Source organism: Tenrec ecaudatus, chromosome 10, assembly GCF_050624435.1.
Source record: "Tenrec ecaudatus isolate mTenEca1 chromosome 10, mTenEca1.hap1, whole genome shotgun sequence".
NCBI lineage: Eukaryota > Metazoa > Chordata > Mammalia > Afrosoricida > Tenrecidae > Tenrec > Tenrec ecaudatus.
In genome coordinates this window covers 50,761,105-50,778,855 of record NC_134539.1, presented here as the reverse complement: position 1 = coordinate 50,778,855, position 17,751 = coordinate 50,761,105, and the positions used below count along the sequence as shown (strand labels likewise).

At 53.4% G+C, this 17,751-nt stretch overlaps 1 protein-coding gene across 4 annotated transcripts in view; it reads right to left on the bottom strand.

Moving 5' to 3' along the window:
• The window catches only part of ZNF618 (zinc finger protein 618), a 192,071-nt gene that overhangs the window by 59,908 nt on the left and 114,412 nt on the right, over positions 1–17,751 (bottom strand). For all 4 annotated transcript variants that reach the window (XM_075560369.1, XM_075560367.1, XM_075560370.1 and 1 more), the window contains exon 3: positions 6,039–6,298. In XM_075560369.1, coding sequence (XP_075416484.1) covers positions 6,039–6,298 — 260 coding nt within the window. The remainder of the gene's footprint in view (positions 1–6,038; positions 6,299–17,751) is intronic.

The following is a 17,751-nucleotide window of genomic DNA, read 5'->3' as shown; positions in this document are numbered from 1 at the left end:
CTTCACCCCTTTTCTGTTGTCTGCCCTCCAGGGAGGAGGTCACCTATAGATCCTTATAATCGGTCCCCTCTTTCCAACCCACTCTCCCTGTACCCTCCCAGTATCACCACTCACGCCCCTGGTCCTGAAGGTATCATCCACCCTGGATTCCCTGTGTCTCCAGCTCCTATCTGCACCAGTGTACATCCTCTGCAATATCCAGACTTGCAAGACAGAATTCAGATCATGATAGTGGGGGGGAGGGGATAGCATTTAGGAACTAGAGGAAAGCTGTATTCTTCATTGGTGCTACGTCGCACCCTGACCAACTCATCTCCTCTCCTAGACCCCTCTGCAAGGGGATCTTATCACAATCCACCCACCCACCCATTGTGTCAAGCACATTCATTTGTTGACATCATCATTTTCAAAACATTTTCTTTCTACCTGAGCCCTTGGTATCAGCTCATATCCCCTCTCCCTCTCACCCCCCCCCCCCACCCTCTCGAGCTCCAATCTGGAGATGGATGTTCGGGTCGCTGTATAAGTTGGAGCCCAGTCAGTAGCACCTGTCTACAGCAGGGTGCAACACTGCCCGGAGGTCTCACACCATTCCCACAATTGTTGCTATGTTACAGCCACTGTCTTGCTGACTCCCTAGCACGCATGGTGGCCTTTTCCAGGGTCCCTCCTGATAACATGCTCAGAGCACATGAGATAAAGTCTCACCAGCCTCATTCTCCCGAAACAGGGTTGTTCCTTCGGACACGCCATGGTACATTCAGTGCCGTTCGTCGGCACCCTCATTCCAAGGCAAACATTTCCTCCCAGTCTTCCTTGTGTGTTGCCCTCCTGGGTTTGATGAGTTCACTGCCAAGGTGCAATGCCAATCTATTTTAAAATGCCCTTTCTTTCCAGTGAAGCCAGTTAGTTCCTCTGAACCTGACCCTCGGCAGAAACCTCTCCCCAAGGCAGATCCTTCCAGGAGGCGAGGCTGCCTGCATGGACATCGAGACCCGTAGCCACGACCAGCAGGGAGCACCCTGGTCCTGCTTTGGACCAACTCCCAAATGGTAGTTCCACTGGTCGACTTCTCCATCCTTTTCACCAGGCCTGCTCTGGCAGGTCCCTCCGTAGTTTCCTAGACCCTTGTGCCCTCGGGGGAGCTCAGGGCAGGCTCCCTGTCTACTTTCTCAGCTGTAAAACGTGAAGGCCAATGAGAGGCCAGGCCTCTGTCACCGTGCCCAGAGCTTGTTTCTTCCCAATCCAACACTGGCTTTCCCCCAACAGTTTAGAGTAGAGAAGCTATTACCAGCCCTCCCCCTTGAAGCAGCATGTTCCACTACGGCTCTTGCTGCTCACAGCCACGTGATGTTGAGACCTGTGTGCACTACTTCATTGAACCCGCACATGGCCCCATACGTTACAATGTTTAAAACGGGCGGGAAGAGAGCTCAAATGGTTTGCCCAAACTATCACTAGTAGAAACCCGTAGAGCCGGGAGTCACCCTCAGCCGACTCCCCACCCATCACTGCTGTCCCCATGGGCCAGGGCTGTCTCACCAAAGAGGCCGGCGGGCACAGCGAAGTCAGGGGCCTGCTCTGAGCAGTGTCAGTGCTGCAGACCAGCATCAGTAGCTGGCAGGAGGCTGGGCAGGCAGCTGGCCCAGGGAAGCCTCCAGCATTTCCCTAGCCCAGCTGCTCAACGCTTGTCCCATCTAAGCCAGATGGCTGGCACCGGCCCAGACTCAGCTTCCACCTCCATTCATGGGCACAGATCGCTTGGTCAAGGGCATGCCAAGCCTTGAACACACACTCCAGAGTGCACTTGGCATGGCTTCCTTCCATTAATGACCACATACACTGGTGGCTAACCCTTGAAGAGCAGGTCCTGACCGAGGGCGGTGAGGCACAGACTCCTGAAGATCCACTGTCTTGTTCAGCCCTGGGGTGGCCATGCATTTTATTTTTTCATAGGCTTCTGGCTTGTCCCGTCACATGGGAGGGTGGCATTTTCTGGACTCTCTGAGGTTGGCTGGGACCGAAGGACTAGTTGTGGAGGTGCCTGAGAGCAGATTAACACCTCTCATTCTGGGGTCACAGTGGTCAGTGGTCTGTGTGAGTTCTCAGTACATTTTTTGTCACATAACTGGCAAAACCCGGATCCAGAGCAAAGCGAGGGCCTGATCTCACCCAAAAGGACATGCAGTGGAAATACGACCACTTGCTTCTGAGCTACTGAGATTTTCAGACCCTTTTGTCTCCAGGGTACCACACAGCCTAATTCGCATCCAGAGCATCCTTGAAACCCGTCCCTCACTGGACTGTGGAGAGGGGAGCAGCAGACACACCCCAGGCTGCCCCACACCAAACCCACTGCCATCGGACTCACAACCACCCTGCAGAACAGGCAGAACGGCCTGAGGGTCTCCAAGACCGCAAATCTTTCGTTTTTACTTTAATGAATCATTTTATTGGGGGCTCTTACAGCTCTTAAAACAATCCATACATCAATTATATCAAGCACATTTGTACATATGTTGCCATCATCATCTCCAAAACATTTTTTCTACTTGAGCCTTAGTATCAGCTTTTTTCCTCTCCCTCCACCACCCTTCCACCTTTATGAACCCTTGATAATTTATAAATTATTTTTATTTTTCATAATTTACACTGTTCAGTGTCTCCCTTCACCCACATTTCTGTTGTTTGTCCCCGGGTTGGGGGGAGGTTGTTGTACATCAATCATGGTGATGGGTTCCCTCTTTCTACCCCTCTCCCCCCACCTTCCCCCTGCCCTCATGGTATTGCTACTCTTATTATTGGTCCTGAGGGGTTTATCTGTCCTGGATTCTGTGTGTCGAGAGCTCTTATCTGTACCAGTGCACACGCTCTGGTCTAGCCAGATTTGTAAGATAGAACTGGAGTCATGATAGTGGGGAGGAGGAAGCCTTAAAGAACTAGAGGAATGTTGAGTGTTTCATCAGTGCTATACTGCACCCTGGCTGGCTTGTCCCTTTTTGTGACCCTTCTGTAAGGGGATGCCCAATTGTCTACAGATGGACTTTAGGTCTCCATTCCCACTCCCCTCGTTTGCAGCAAAATGTTTTTTTGTTTTGGCTCTTCTGATGCCTGATACCTGATCCCATCGACATCTTATGATCACACAGGCTAGTGTGCTTCTTCCATGTGGGCTTTGTTGCTTCCCTGCTAGATGGTCACTTGTTTAACCTCAAGTCTTTAAGATGCCAGACGCTCTATCTTGCAGTAGGCACCATTAACTTTCTTCACATTAGCTTATGCACCCATCGTGTCTTCAGCGATCATCACAGAATGTCAGGTTATTAGAACAAAGTGTTCTTGGGTTGAGAGTGGACTTGCGTAGAGGCCCAATGTCCATCTGCTACCTTAATACTTAACCTATAAATACATGTACACAGACCTATATCCCTATCGTTATATATTAATACTTACATGTGTACATGCCTAAGTTTATACCTCTATAAATGTCTCTGCCTCCTAGTTCTTTCCTCTATTTCCTTTTACTCTCCTCCTGTCCCACTGTCATGTTCGACCCTCAATCAGCTCGCTGTACTTCTCTAGGTTACACTGCACTTGATCAAACCCCACCAGGCATTCTATGTCCTCCTCACTATTGCTTTTAGATCTCTTGTTGTTCGCTTGTCCCTGGGTTTGTTGGCTCCCCACTTCTTTTCCACCTCCTCCTCTCCCCTGTTCCCCTGTAACCATTGGTCCCATTGTTTTCCCTTCAGGATCATTTATCTTGCCTCTCTTATATAGCTAGACATGGAAGAAAAAGAAAAGAAAGCAAATAAACCTATGGACAGTCCCAGGTCCGTCTGTTGACCCTTATGAATGTTTTCCGACGGGGTCTGATGCAGTGGTGCCAAGCCCTGCCTCCCGAGTCCCAGTCTGTTTTCAGAATTCCTTGGGGACTTTTGTTGCTGCTTTGTTGCCCTCCCGTCATGTTATGCCCTGGTGTGTGTGGGGGTGGGGGTGGGAGGGGTGGGGGTGGTAATGTCAGACTGGGAACAATTCAAGACTGCAAATCTTTATGGGAGTAGACAGCCTCACCTTTCTCCCAAGGAGTGGCTGGTGGGTTTGAAGTACTAAACCTGTGGGTAAGCAGTCCAACACTTAATCCACTGCACCACTATACTAGCACAGATCACTTCTGAGCAGAGGAGATCAAGGAAGGCTTTCGGGAAGGGGTGGCATTGGCGTTGGCCTTGAAGAACGTTCGGCTCAGGCATGCAGGAAGAGGGATGGAGTGGAAGGAGTGTGGGCTGCAGGAGAACTAAGAAGGAAGGACCGAGAAGATTGGAAGCAAGTGCTGAGGCTGAAAGCTGGGCTGGTCCCAGGGAATAGCGGGCCGATGCCAGCGTGGCAAGCAGTTTGGCACTGACCCTGAAGCCAGTGGGGAGAGCCAAGGCTCTGCTTTCAGAGCAAAGACATACACTGACAGGGGCAAGGCCGCTTCAATGGGCTGTGGGGTGACGGCAGCTACGCCTGTGCAGTAACTGCTGGGAAGCAAGGCACAGGACTGAACGCTGGGGACAGACGTGGGGAGGCACACACGGAGACTCCCCGTGAACTGGGACCAGGCAGAAGGGAGGCGTTATCTAGAAGACAGGAGGGGGAGAGCCAGAGCTGGGCAGGAGAAGAGGTGGCGCTTCAGGACACAGGGTGGTCTGAGAACAAACTGAGTGCTGGAAACAGGGAGCAGGGTCCTCTGGCTAGGCATCAGCACCAGGCTGAGGAATGTGGACTTCACCTTACAGGCCACCGTCTGCAAACCTGAGGCCCGTGGGATGAACCTGGCCAACAGACATACTCCGTCTGGCTGACCACAGGGGCTGACTTCCTTGCCAGCACTGAAAGGCAAGGTGGTTTGCTCATGGTTTCCACTGTGGGCCGGTGATTTTTCACGAGATCTGCCCCATGTGGCACTCAACCACACTAGCTCATCAGCAGCGTCCTCACACCCCACCCACCCAGCTTCTCCAGATTCACTCAATTGTGTCCTTGCTAAGCAGGCACCCCAGGGGTCCTCCTCATTCACAGATTCCATATGGGGGGCGTACACAGTACGTGCAAAGCGTTCGGTATTTTTGCATTTTCCCCACAAAGGTTTTGAACCCACCCTCGTATTTGTGAGTGCACCTGCCTGCTGAAAAATATGCAGGACAGATGTTTGCCGTGATCCACGTACAGAGCTGCCACTGGGCAAGAACTCACTACGGGAGCAGCAGGAAGGGGCCGACGTGGGAGGTCCTTGCAGGTAGCTGAGGTGGTGAGGTGACTGTGGTCTACTAAGGGTTCCGAGTGGCACGTCCTAGAGGTGGGGGATGGAGTAACACAGAGCTCTCCAGAGCCTGGCTGAAACCAGAAGAGGCAGGTTTGTCACTGGTCCAACCCTAACTGGGTGCCACGCGCTGGGAGGCATCCCCGGAGCCTACCACCAAACTGCGGAGGGAGAAAAGCAGACTGGAGCCAACTGTGGCCTTGGAGGAGGACAAGCGACAGTCTAGGGCGGAGGAGCTCCCTGTCACTGGAGGCAAGCCAGCAGAGGCTGGCTGTGCTCAGAGACCATGTGTGTGAGCCCACCCATAGTGGGGCGCCCCAGGGCCTCAAAATGTTCTCAGCCCTGGACTTAAACAAGGTCTCTTGGTGAACGGGCAGGGCTCTGCTGCCCATGGCAGAGTTGAGCCACTAAGGGCAGGCGTCCTCAAACTATGGCCCACGGGCCACATGCGGCCCCCAAAGACATTTATCTGGCCTGTCGGGTGTTTTTGCCCCATTGGTTTTTTTACCTCGAAATAAGATATGTGCAGCGTGCATAGGAATTTGTTCATAGTTGTTTTTGTTTTTTTTAACTATAGTTCAGCCCTCCAACGGGTCTGAGGGACAGTGAACTGGCCCCTTGTTTAGAAAGTTTGAGGACCCCTGACTAAGGGCCTCTCGCTAAGGTTGAGGCAGAGTTCATGGGTACCCCACAGGCCCAGGCCTCTGGCCCTGGTGTGCAGACAGGCACTCACCAAGGGTCTGCTGGTTGCGGACGCCGCCGATCACCACGCAAATCTCCGCGGGCACGTCCCCGGTCCCATCCTTGCTGAGGGCCTTCTTGTCCTCCTTGGCCTCCCCCTGCCAGATCACCTCCTGGATGTAGTCGTCGGGCAGCTCTGTCTTTACCTTCACGTCCGTCATCGTCCCCTGCTCGGCGCTCAGCGAGGCCTCGGCCGGCCCGGGCTCTGAGCCCTCCACCTTGGTGGTCTTCTGGCTGCGCTTCAAGCGCTCCCTGGAAAAGAAGGGGTCTGCTCAGTGTGGGTCCCGACCTTGCTGGCAGCCCACCAGCCCAGGGGCATAAAACATTTAGCTAGCCCTACCATTCAACTTCACCTTGGTGTCCAGGATTCCAGAGAGGCATGCAGGAAAGATGACCCCCACGCCCATACAGAGCCTCCCCCAAAGGGTGTCATGACTCTCTCTGTGTTCTTTGCCCCAAGAGAACCAGAGACATGGATGGAAGACCCCTGGGGCTCAGATGCCTCAACTCCACCCATTTTACAGACGGGGAAGAAAGCCAAACTCCCTGCCATTGAGTCAGTTCCTACCCACAGCGGCACTGCTCGCTGGGTTGCTGAGACAGCCCCTCTTTATGGGAGAAGAAAGCCCCCTCTGTCTCCCGAGGAGCAGCTGGGGTTTCAAACTGCTGACCTTGCAGTTAGCAGCCCAACGCATGACCCACTAGGGAAGGTGAAGCCTAAAGAGTTGAGATGCCCCCCTCCACCCCCCGCTGCCTCGCTGCCATTTACTTCTGTGTCGTTAGCATAACAGGAGTTACAAGAGACCTAGGAGGGCAGCTCTGGATAGGTTACCTCAGTTCCCCCCTAATGTCAAAGTGTCAACCCATCGAGGGAGGCTCTCCATAAAATGCAGGCCCCGGTTTTGAGGCCTGAAACGAGGGCCTGTATTCTGTGCTTCTAATCAACTCCTGGCTGAGGAGGACACTGCTGAGCTGCAAACCACACTGGGAGCAGCAAGAGCATGAATGAGTTGATGGATACAAAGTGGCTAGCACTTATCTTCTTCTGTTTGTTCCTTGGCAGGAGGGCTAGAGACCTCATCCAAGCCTGTTCCAGCTCCTGTTTCACAGATGGAGAAGCTACAATCCGAGGCGGCTCACTTGAGATGTAACGGAGCCAATCCCTCTGCCGCCAACAATGTGTGGAGCTCTTGAAGCCTCAGGAAGCGTGCTCGGGGTAGCCCGCTCAGTGCTAAGGTGGGCAGGTCATCTGACCCTCCTGTGTAAGGGGGAGACTAGGGCCTGGAGAAGAAATGTAACTTGCTGAGGGCCACATACACCTACAAGGTCAGTGGCAGGTGCCCTGCCATTTACACTTGAGCCACGCTCCTCTACATCCTCTTAGGGTGCCCTGGTCTTAGGCAGAGGGGACGCCATCATAGCTTCCTTCTCTGAGGTGCGCGAGTACAGGAGGGTCAAGTGATGCTCTGGGTCTAGGTTTAAGGGCCCGCCCCCCAGTTGGTGTTGGCCCCTTCGGGTTTATCCTGAGTTCTTAGAGACTCCGTCTCCAGAACGGAAACTCCTCCCCCGATTGTGCAGCCCCCGCAGGACGGAAGCACCTGCAAGTTCTGCCAAGCCCCAGGAAGGCACCCAGGAAAGGTAAGTCTGAGAAGTTACCAAGGGTCACATAGGGGATTAGCGGATGCTCCTGCCTACCACGGAGTGACAGAAGGAATGGCTTGTGATTGGAGAGCTCCCTATCCCTGGAGGCATTCGAGCAGAGGTGGCTGATGGTCGGGGAGGGGGGGTGGGGGGGTGACAAAATGTGATACAGTGAGGTGGAAAGAGCACCAGGGGTTTCACTTGGGTCAGGTTTCTGATTCAGACCATCTGGGGTCACCTCCTAGACTCCACTCTCAAGCTGGGGTCTCTGTATGAGGGACAGCACCCCTGCGCCTGCGGTCTCCACAGCCACACCCCGGAATAAACTCCAATCTGCCCTGTGAGGCACGGTCGAGGAAGCAACATGCACAGAGGACCTCAAATAGTGGCTCCCGGTGGAGATGCGGTGCCGGCATCCATGTCTGCGTGTGGGGAGAGCTGGGAGTGGGTGTGCAGGGACTGGTTCCAGGGGAGGTCTGGCGTGGTGTCAATGAAGTGACCTGTGTCTCCCCCCACATATGTGCTCACTTGGCTGAGTCTTGATTCCGGAGGCGAGCAATTATGTCCTGATCCCCCATGAGGTGGCCTGATGCCCTAGGTTGTAAAATGATGAAAAGTGGGTGCAGCATCCTTAGTTCTGTCCCAGCTCTGTCTCGACCAATGTGCAGAGAGTTTCCCGTGGTACCAACTACCACGGAGAAAGAGCTGGGAGTGGACCTGGAGTCCCTGTGCTGAGAAACACCAGCACCCACACATCAATGGAGACCCAGAAGCATGAAGATCTCCAAGGGATGCCAATCCTATGGATGCCGAAAAGGGATGCTGAAGGGCCTTTCCCCTGAGCTGGCACCCTGCACTCAGATGGCTAGCCTCCTAAACTGTGAGAAGATAAACTTCTGTTTGTGGAGCCACCCGCACGTGGGATTCCTGTCCCAGTGGCACGAGAGGCAAAGACCCAGATTCAGTAAATAGACGGTGGGGTCAGATATCAACAGGCGTTCAAGCTCCAGCTCTGTGACATCCCAGCTGTGCGGCCCTGATGGAGACAGACACCCCATGTGTGATCAACCCAAGACACCGGCGGGCCTCTCACAGAGTAGAGAGGAGCACCACGAGGGGAACAGGGAGGGAGTCCTGGTTTTAGACACTCCAGTGAGGATGGCAAGGGAAACGGCTGAGATTCCAATCAGCGTAGGACCATGAGGGTGCTAAGGGCCAGCCAATCCTGCCCATCTGGCGTCCCCCTGGGAACAGGGTTGGAATTCCATGCTCTGGTGACAGCCAATGGGTCCAGGTGGGGTCTTCTGGGCAGCTAGATAAGCAGGGTGAGGAATAGCTTGGCCCTCACTGACCCTGACCCTGATCCTGCTCAAAGGCTTAACCCTCCAAGCGCAGTACAGACCAACTTCCTAGAAACAGAGAGGAGGGCCCACTAGACTGGAGGTGCCTGGCCCTGCAGGGGCCCCTTCCCCCTCAGCCTACAGAAATAGAGGGTCTCCCTGCAAGACCACCGCAGTCTGGCTTTCTTCACTTAAGGGGCTCCATGGCCTAGGGAGCACCAGGCTGTCCCCTCAGAGTTGGCTCGGTGCCCCTTCCTGCTCCCCAGTTTCTGCTTCCCACGATGGCACCTTGCTGGGGGAGGAAGAGCTGTGGGAAGCAGACAGGCTGGTGTAACCCTGACCTCGCACCCGCTCTGCAACCTGGGGCAAGGCAATACCCTCTAGCTGACCCTTGGTTACTTCACCTCTTCAAGGGGGAGCTGGGAAGGGTGCCCACAGGAGCCCAGCGACGGAGCTGGCACAGCAAGAAGGTGCACAGACAGCAGGTGGGTGCCATTCCGATGACAGAGTCCATCCACACACCCCTCCCCGCCAAGGCTCAAATTCCCTCCTCTGGGAAGCCTTCCCCGATGGGAGAACCATGTCTGTCTGGTCTCCAGGCCACTCTGCTGGTCTGTGCATTCTAGCGAAGAGACCCGGCCACGTGTCACCCCAGAAACTGACCTCCCAGTCTAGCTGCTAACACAGCACTTTGCAACCCTGACAGCGATCAGTTCCCCCCAGACCAGGCCTGCCCTACCTACAGGTGGGGCTCTGGGCAGCCCTGTGCACGGCTGTGTCCCCAGCACCCAGTATACACAGCAGGGACACCCTAATGCTCAGTGATGGAAAGAATGCCTGCCTCTTCCAGGCCAAGCCCCCTGGGACTCCCCAGGACCTGCTAGGATAGCCAAATGGGTCCTTGAGGTTGATCTGCTGAGTGTACCCCATTCACCGCAACAAGGGAGGCCCTTTCGGAAGCCGGGACTCAAACCTGCACCTCTGGGCTCCTTGAGCTCTTCTCCTTCCCACTCAGCTGCTGGCCTCAAGTCAGCTGAAAGTGACCCTTAGAATCTGAGGGTGGGAGCATGGCTGCCTCTCTCTAGAAGGCAGGCCCCAGCCAAACAAGACAGGGGTCGTGTCGTGCTCGTAACTCCTGGATTAGCCCAGGTCGCGTGAGCTAGCCCCCAGGAACGACAGCAGAGCCATCCCAGCCCCTCCTTGAAGCCCCTCCCAGTCCACGTCCTCCCTCGTGGCAGTTCCCCTCATGTGGGGTCTTGGGCTTCAGATTTACAAGCCCAGCGCGGTTTCCCGGAAGCTCTGTGTTCAGTGAGGAGTCATCATTCTGAAGGAATCACAGCGGTACTTCTATCACTTTGAATTAGTGGGGCAGCTACTTCTCACTTCTTTTTTATAAAAAATTTTTTTTTCACATATCATTTTTTAAAATAGAGCTCATTATTTTAATTATATCCATTTAAATGTACAGTGGAGCCCTTGGATATTCTCAGCACGAATCATTAGGTATATTAGTGAGAAAGCACTTGGAATCTATCTACATGCTGACACTCCATAATCTATTCTATTTGTGTCGCTGTAAAATAGATTTATATATAGATAACTACAAAATAGTTACTCAAGATATGCTATGAATTTTATATTTAACCCGAGTCACACTGCAACACGCAGTCCAAAGTCGGGCTCTAAAGGGATATGTTCAGTAAGCAACATGCTCTCTGTGGTCACAGGTGAGGGCTTGCCCCCACCTGCAGGCGGGAAGGTGGGCAGAGTGGGTCCCCTGCCCACGGACTTCTGGGAGGACCCTGGCCTTTCATGGCGTGGCTTCCTGGAAGGCCTCGGGGGTCCCTGCAGGAGCGCCTGGGCTGCTTGAGTGAGGTGCTCTGTTTCCTGCCTGCTGTTAGATCTCAGCCTCTTTCCACAGAAGTCCTCTGGTGACATACACAGGATGTGTTTGGCTACTAACCAAAGGATTGGTGGTTCAACTCCACCCTGAGGCATCTGGGAAGAAAGGCCATACGTCCATGAGAACACAGCCATGGGAAACCACAGTCCTACCCTGAAGGGCACAGGGTCGCCATGAGTTAGCGTCCACTTGACAACCAGATTACATTTGAAGACATGCCGCTAAGGCCGGCAGGTTTACAAGCCACCAACCACCAGGTGCTGCCAGATGCTGCCCTCACTCTGCACAGATGCATCCCATCATCGTGTGAGCCAGGGCCAATGTGCCCGCGAGACCTCAGAGATAGACTTCCCGCCACAGGTCTTACCTGACAGTTCTCCAAGTGCCCGCCCCCACCCCGCCACATCTGCTCTTTCTAACAGGCCTGTGGACAGATGGAGAAACTCAAGCAGAGGACAGGGCCTATGGTCGCTTGGTGCCCTTCCCCATCCTCGGGCCCGATGCCAATACCTGGCACACAGCAGAAAGTCAACAACAACTGGTGAGTGAATGAACAGCAGCGCCAAAAGCTCTACCCAAGCTTTCGTGCGGAACCTGGTCTGAAAGCCATTCTTCTGACTCCAATCCCAGTGCTCTTTCTCCTAAACTGTGCATGGCCAAAGATGATAGAAGCCACAATTTCCAAGTGGATTTGAGGATGAAAGTCAAAGGTCACTTAGAGGGGATGCTGGAGGAGGCGCTTCAGGTCATGCCCATGTTCAGGAGTTCAACCACTTTGTTTCTGGGAACCACTGTTCCAGCATCTTGCGTGAAGAGACCCAAGGCCCAGAAAACCTCCAGTTCTGAGAGCCTTCAGCCCCTGGACTTCAGTCCCATCTCTGCCGCCCATTCCCTGGGCTGTCCTCTGTCTTCCACCCGGACAATGAGTGAGAGCTGGGCTCCACAGCCTCTTCTGAACTCCTTGGGGGATGCACACAATGAACATACTTGGCCGAGAACTGAAAGGACAGAGATTCGTGTCGACCCGGAGGTATCTTGAAGGAAAGAGCTGGCAATCTACTCCCCAAAGTCCATCACTGAAACTCCAGGGAGCACAGGGCTACACAAGAGGGCGTCATGGCAACCGGCAAGGCCCTTGAAAAGGCCTTTCCTCATCAGAGGTATCGTGCACAGGTTGGGGAGCATCGTGCACAGGTTGGGGAGCAGTGCACCCACCTGTGTTCCAAGGTCCGGAGAACCACTCAAGGGCAGCACTGACCCTGGCACCTCAGCCCCCTGCAGCCCCATTCAGGGGTGAGGAGGAAAGCGGGCAACCACAGCATGTAAATAATGACTGGCTAATCCCTCTGGAAGAGAACTTCATTAAAACAGTCCCGACTCATTAGGAATGAGGGTTAACTGGTCTCAAGCTGGGCCTAAGCACACGCTCGCTGAACACACGGGCTATTCCGTGAATTAATGCCTATGCAAGCGTGGCTTTAGGAGCCGTTCTCAGCCTGCCCCGGAGGCTGACCACTGACCAAGTCCTCCAGCTCAACCCACTTGGCACCCACTGACAGATTATCTGAGTGCCAGGGGGGTCTCATCTATCCCCTGCTGCTGGCAGGTTCACTCCTGAGCAGAACGGCATACGCTCCCAACTCCCACCAGGCTGTTTGCCTCCACCCCGCTAGCTGTCCTTTCTGAGGCTCCGGGTGACCGTGCTGTGAAACCCTGTGGTCAGTGCCCACATCTCATCCAACTCGTCCTGCGACATCGCTCCCCTCTCTGCTCCTCCCAACTCTCCCCCCACCCTCTGCTCCACGCTCACCCAGTGAACCTCCCCTGCCTTAGGGCCCTTTCTCTGTCTCTTCGGACCATCCTTCATCTCAACAACCCGTAAGCGCTGCTGTGACCCCCTGGATTGCTTCTAGAGCCGCTTCTGTTTTCACCCACACTCCCTCCTCGAGTTGTGTACCCCCGACGGTGCTTTAAAACATCGACTCACACCCTACGCGACTCGTCCAGATGTATGCTTCAAAATAATGACTATATGCCGATGAACCCCAAATGTTATCTCCAGCTCGGGCCTCCCCTGAACTCCAGACCTACACACAAATCTGCCCAGGAGAAAACTCCACGTGGATACTACCAGGCGTCCAAACGCCTCCCCACAGGCAGCCCTCTGTTAATAGCAAGTCCATCCTTCCAGCTCCTCAGTCTCGGATCCCGGATTGTCTTAGCCACACCCCTCAAGCTGGCTCCCTACGAATGACTCCACCAGCAAATCCCATCAGCTCACCTTCAATCAACATATGCTCAGAACATGCACTGGTCACCAAGCAGGTCCAAGCCACATTCCTTCTCTCCTGCCTTGCTGTAATAACTTCATAACCAGCCTCCTGGCTCCTTCCCTTGTCCACCCTCCTGAAAGCGACATTCTACCTAGCTGCCGGAGCCATCTTGTTCAAATGAGCCAGGCCCTAGCATTCCCTGGCCCCGAATCCACCCCTGGTTCTGTGGCTCAGAGTTACCACCGCCGGTCCTCAGCAGGACTCTCACAAAGCTCCATGACCGGTCCTACATGTCTTCTGAGCTTACCTCTACTATTCCCTGCTCATTCTCACCTCTCTCACCACACTGGCCTCCTGGCTGTTTGCTGAGAACACACACATGCACCCACTTGGGCCGGTACACACTCTTTCCTTTCTCTGGAATAGTCTCTCCCTCCCACTCACCCCATGGCTGGTTCCTCTCTTCTTTAGGTCTTTATTTAAAAGGTACAATGCTAGGGGAGACTTTTTAGGCTGCCTAGTGTAAACTCACACCCACCTCTCTCCTTGCCAGGCCCCTCCCACTCTACAATCCTCTTCTCTGCTTTAAGTGCTCCCCTCAATACCGCCCCATCTTTACACTTTTCATTGTCTGCCTCCCCAACCAGGGAGCAAGCACCAAGAGCATGAAGGCTTCGCCACACTGGTTCAGCGACGAATCTCAACACCTAGAGTCATGCTTGGCACGTGGTAGATGATCAGGAAGTATCTGTTCAGTGAACGAACCAATGAGGGAGCCCTGGAGAGACCAGAGACCAGAGCCAAAGACAAACAAGGCACCCGCAACCTGTTTCTAACCAAAGACCAACAAGCAAGTCGAATGCCACACTCCTCAGGAAAGGACGCCACCATCACAGAGAACTGGTCGTTTAAAGGCTTTAATTAGTGTCCAGATCTCAATAGGGCATCATCTCACCCAGCTGGCCCTCAGCACAGCATTGGTCTGAGGTATCTTACCAGAGCCATTGTTCGGGCCGGGTGAAGTCTATTTGGTGGGTCTCAGAGTCTCACTTTCACCCTCTGCAGTGAAACTGTCTAAATCTTTCATGGTCCTCCTACTCAAGACCCTGACCTGCTTTTGAGGGAGAGGCCGCCGTATATACAGAGGCACAGCTTAGGGCCCTTGTAGGCTGGCAGATGGGGTCAGAGGGCAGCTGCTAACCTCAACCCATGAAACGGCCCGTGAGCCTGCAGTTTCAAGTCTGGGTTTGGAGGACTTGAAGCACTGGTCAATGAAGAGCAACAGCCTTCAGTTCGCACTACACCTCGACAGCAGGAAGACAAAGAGCCTTCACAGCTGAACCAACAAGCCACGTGTGGTAAACAGAAGAGACTCACACTGTGAAGGGCTTCGTTGTACTTGGATCTACAACCAGCATGCCCAGAAGCAGCAGCCAGGAACGCAAATGCCTGCTGCATTGGGGCAATATGCTACACACACCTCTTTAGAAAATTAAGCAAGCCAAGATGTCAATTTAGGACTAACGTGAGCCTTGTCCAAGCCATCATACTTTCAACTGCCTTATGTGCAAGGGAAAGCTGGACAACAAATAAGGAAGACTAGAGAAGAATTAATGGGCCGTGATAGTTGGGATTTTTGTGCCAACATGGGTCCCGTAGAAACATGTAGGTGAAGTTTAGTCTGTCAATCAGGTCACAGCTTGATTGGAGGGCCACTGAGATAAATGGCTTTCCCAAGTCGGTCTCCTTTCTTTCTCCTTGGAGGTGGGCCACTCTCTCTCTGTTGACGGGCCATCTCTAGAGCCACGCTGAGACCTGTGAGAGCCACTGAATCCACAATACTTTGCATCTACTGGCCTGTGATCATCCTGCATATTGCATCATTGCATGTGCTGCATGAGGCTCAAGAGGGACTTATGGACCAGTATTGGACTTACGGGCTAATAGCGAACTTATAGACTTGCTCTGGACTGGGCTGGGATGTTTCTTAATGTACAATTACTTTTGGAATTAAAACTCTCCCTTACACACGAGTGTTAATGAATTTGTTTCTCTAGTTGACCCAGCCTAACACATGGGTACATTTGAATTACAGGGTTGAGTGAGATGACTGAATAGACTGGGTCACCATAAAAAAGGAACAATTCTGTCTTGGAAGGAGTACAGCCAGAATGCGTCTTAGAAGCACGGACGGTGAGACTCTAGCTCACATTCTGAGGGCATGTGGTCAGGAGGGACCAATCCCAAGAGAAGGACACCATGCTTGGTCAAGCAGATGGTCGGAGGTCAAGAGGAGGAAGACCCTCAGGGAGACGAACGGGCACAGGGGTGCACACGCAGCGATGACTGTGGGGACCAAGCAGGACCTGCCAACAGTTCCTTCTTTTGTACGTAAGATCGCAATGAGTGGAAATCAACTGGAGGGCACCCAAAACCAACCCCTCTACTTCTGAGGGCTCCAAGGTCCCTGGGTGGCACAGTTGCAGCTCGACTCCTACCTCCAGATAGGCTGTTCGAACCCAGCTGGCAGCACCATGAACAGAGGCCTGGCAGCCCGCTTCCGTAAGGATGGCAGCCAGGAATGCCACGTGGAGCACGGTTCTGCTCTCTGACAAGTGGGGGGCGGAGGCGGAATCATTGCATGGCTACGGTGTTGGGGGTTGTTGCTATGGGAACAGCTCACAGGTGTCAACTGAGGGTTCCCGAGAGGGGAAACTGCGAGCCACAGGCCATGAGTGTGGCAGCAGGGGCGGACGACGATGGTGGCGGTGGTGCGGAGGACAGGCATGAGGAGGAGGGCGGTGACAAGGGCGGCCACGGCGCCGCACCAAGAGCTCAGGACATGCAAAGCACAGGGCTCCAATGCTTCCCGCAAGGGGACTTCAAAAAGTTCATTGAAAAGGGGAATTTTCCCAAGATAAAAAGCATAGACTTAGAGAAATAGAGAAACTTTTCCCTGTTCTTATAACTGTCCTGTAACAGAGCCAGAATTGGATATAGGTCCACCCTAGTCCCAAGTCTGGCCTTTTAATCACTTGGATGATTGTGTTTGTTTGTTTTTAAAATCTTCTTGAAAGAAGAAACAATAAAATGCTTGTTGAATGAATAACAAATAAATGATTAAGCACCTGGAAGCTCCAAGTGATAGGGGTTGTGTGGCCCTGTCTCCCTCGGTATCCCTAGTCTAGAGCAGGGCCTGGCGTAAACTAGAAGCTTAACCTCGCAAGCAGGAGATCAACTTAGACAAAGAACTTGGCGTTCCACCCCTTCCACACAGCAGTCCTGGGGCTGCGGACTGGCTCTTGACCTCCAGCTCGCCTTGGTATGTTTTCAAGTGGCCACTGTCCTCAGAAATGTCCTTTGGGTATGAGGACTGGGTGTCAGTAGCAAGGAGAGAAATCTAAATGGGAAGGCAGTTCCCAGTTTCACCCCTAGGCTCGGGAGCCAAGGACAAGAACTCCCGTGAACCCAAGCTGTCCAGAGACACCAGTAAGGAGGCTGGCATCTGCGTTTCCAATTGCACCTATGTCACAAGCCCTCGTGACATCATCCCGTCCTTCACAGACCTCAAAATGATCTTCCATTTCTGTCATGTATCACTGATAGATTTTAGTATATAGTCAAGTAGAAAAGATTAAGTTAACAGATTAAAACTATTAACCTATTAAACACCTCTTGGCAGTTTAGATATTCAAAACAACCTACAATACCTAAGTATATCATTAGTTTGGGATAATTTTCTCCAATGTGCACAGTCAGTCAGCCACAATGCCAGGTAGACAGCCACAGATTTCAACAGTGAGAGATCAGTCCTCGGCTAATTTAACCCTAAGCTAGAGAAACACAAGTGTCTTGGCCACCCTTCAGGACACAGCGCCAACATCAGGCGGCACAGCAGGGTTCTTCTGGGGAAGCCGAGAATGCCTTTGTGGGGTCATGGCACGTGGGAGGCTGGGCCAGGTCAGGTCAGTGTGCAGAGCCGCCATGGACACACTGTCTTCCTGTTCCAATGGGGCTGACAGAGGCATGGTCCTGATCCATTAGCCACAGGTTCTGCTCTCTGAAAAGCCTACCTCTCGTGGAATCCCTCACACAACTGTTGGGGTACCCTATAGAATCAGGGGTTCTCACGTTGACAGAATCTCTCCAGTGGGAAGAGGGGGGGCGCAGGCCGTGCCCATTGTCTGCAGAGAACACCTTGCGAAGTGGAGATGCACAGCGAGGAGCAGAGGATTAGCACGCTCTCTCACTGACTGTGGACATCATTCCCTTCCCAAGCCCTGACGTGTGCAACTCCCCTTTTCTCTCTCTCTCTGACGCCCGCTCTGGGGTCCCGCTCCTCACACTACTTTCTCTTGGGTAAAGGAACTGCCCAACCAGACTATCCTCCTACAAGGCTAACTGGTGGCCAGACTCTGCCCAGAATTTGGGAGGAGGGCATACACAGGTCGGAAAAATCACATGTGAACTCTGGCAGGAAGCTAAACCTTGAGCCAGGCAGGTGCACCCTAAGTTGGATGAACCAAGAGTCCACTGTAGTTGGCTCTA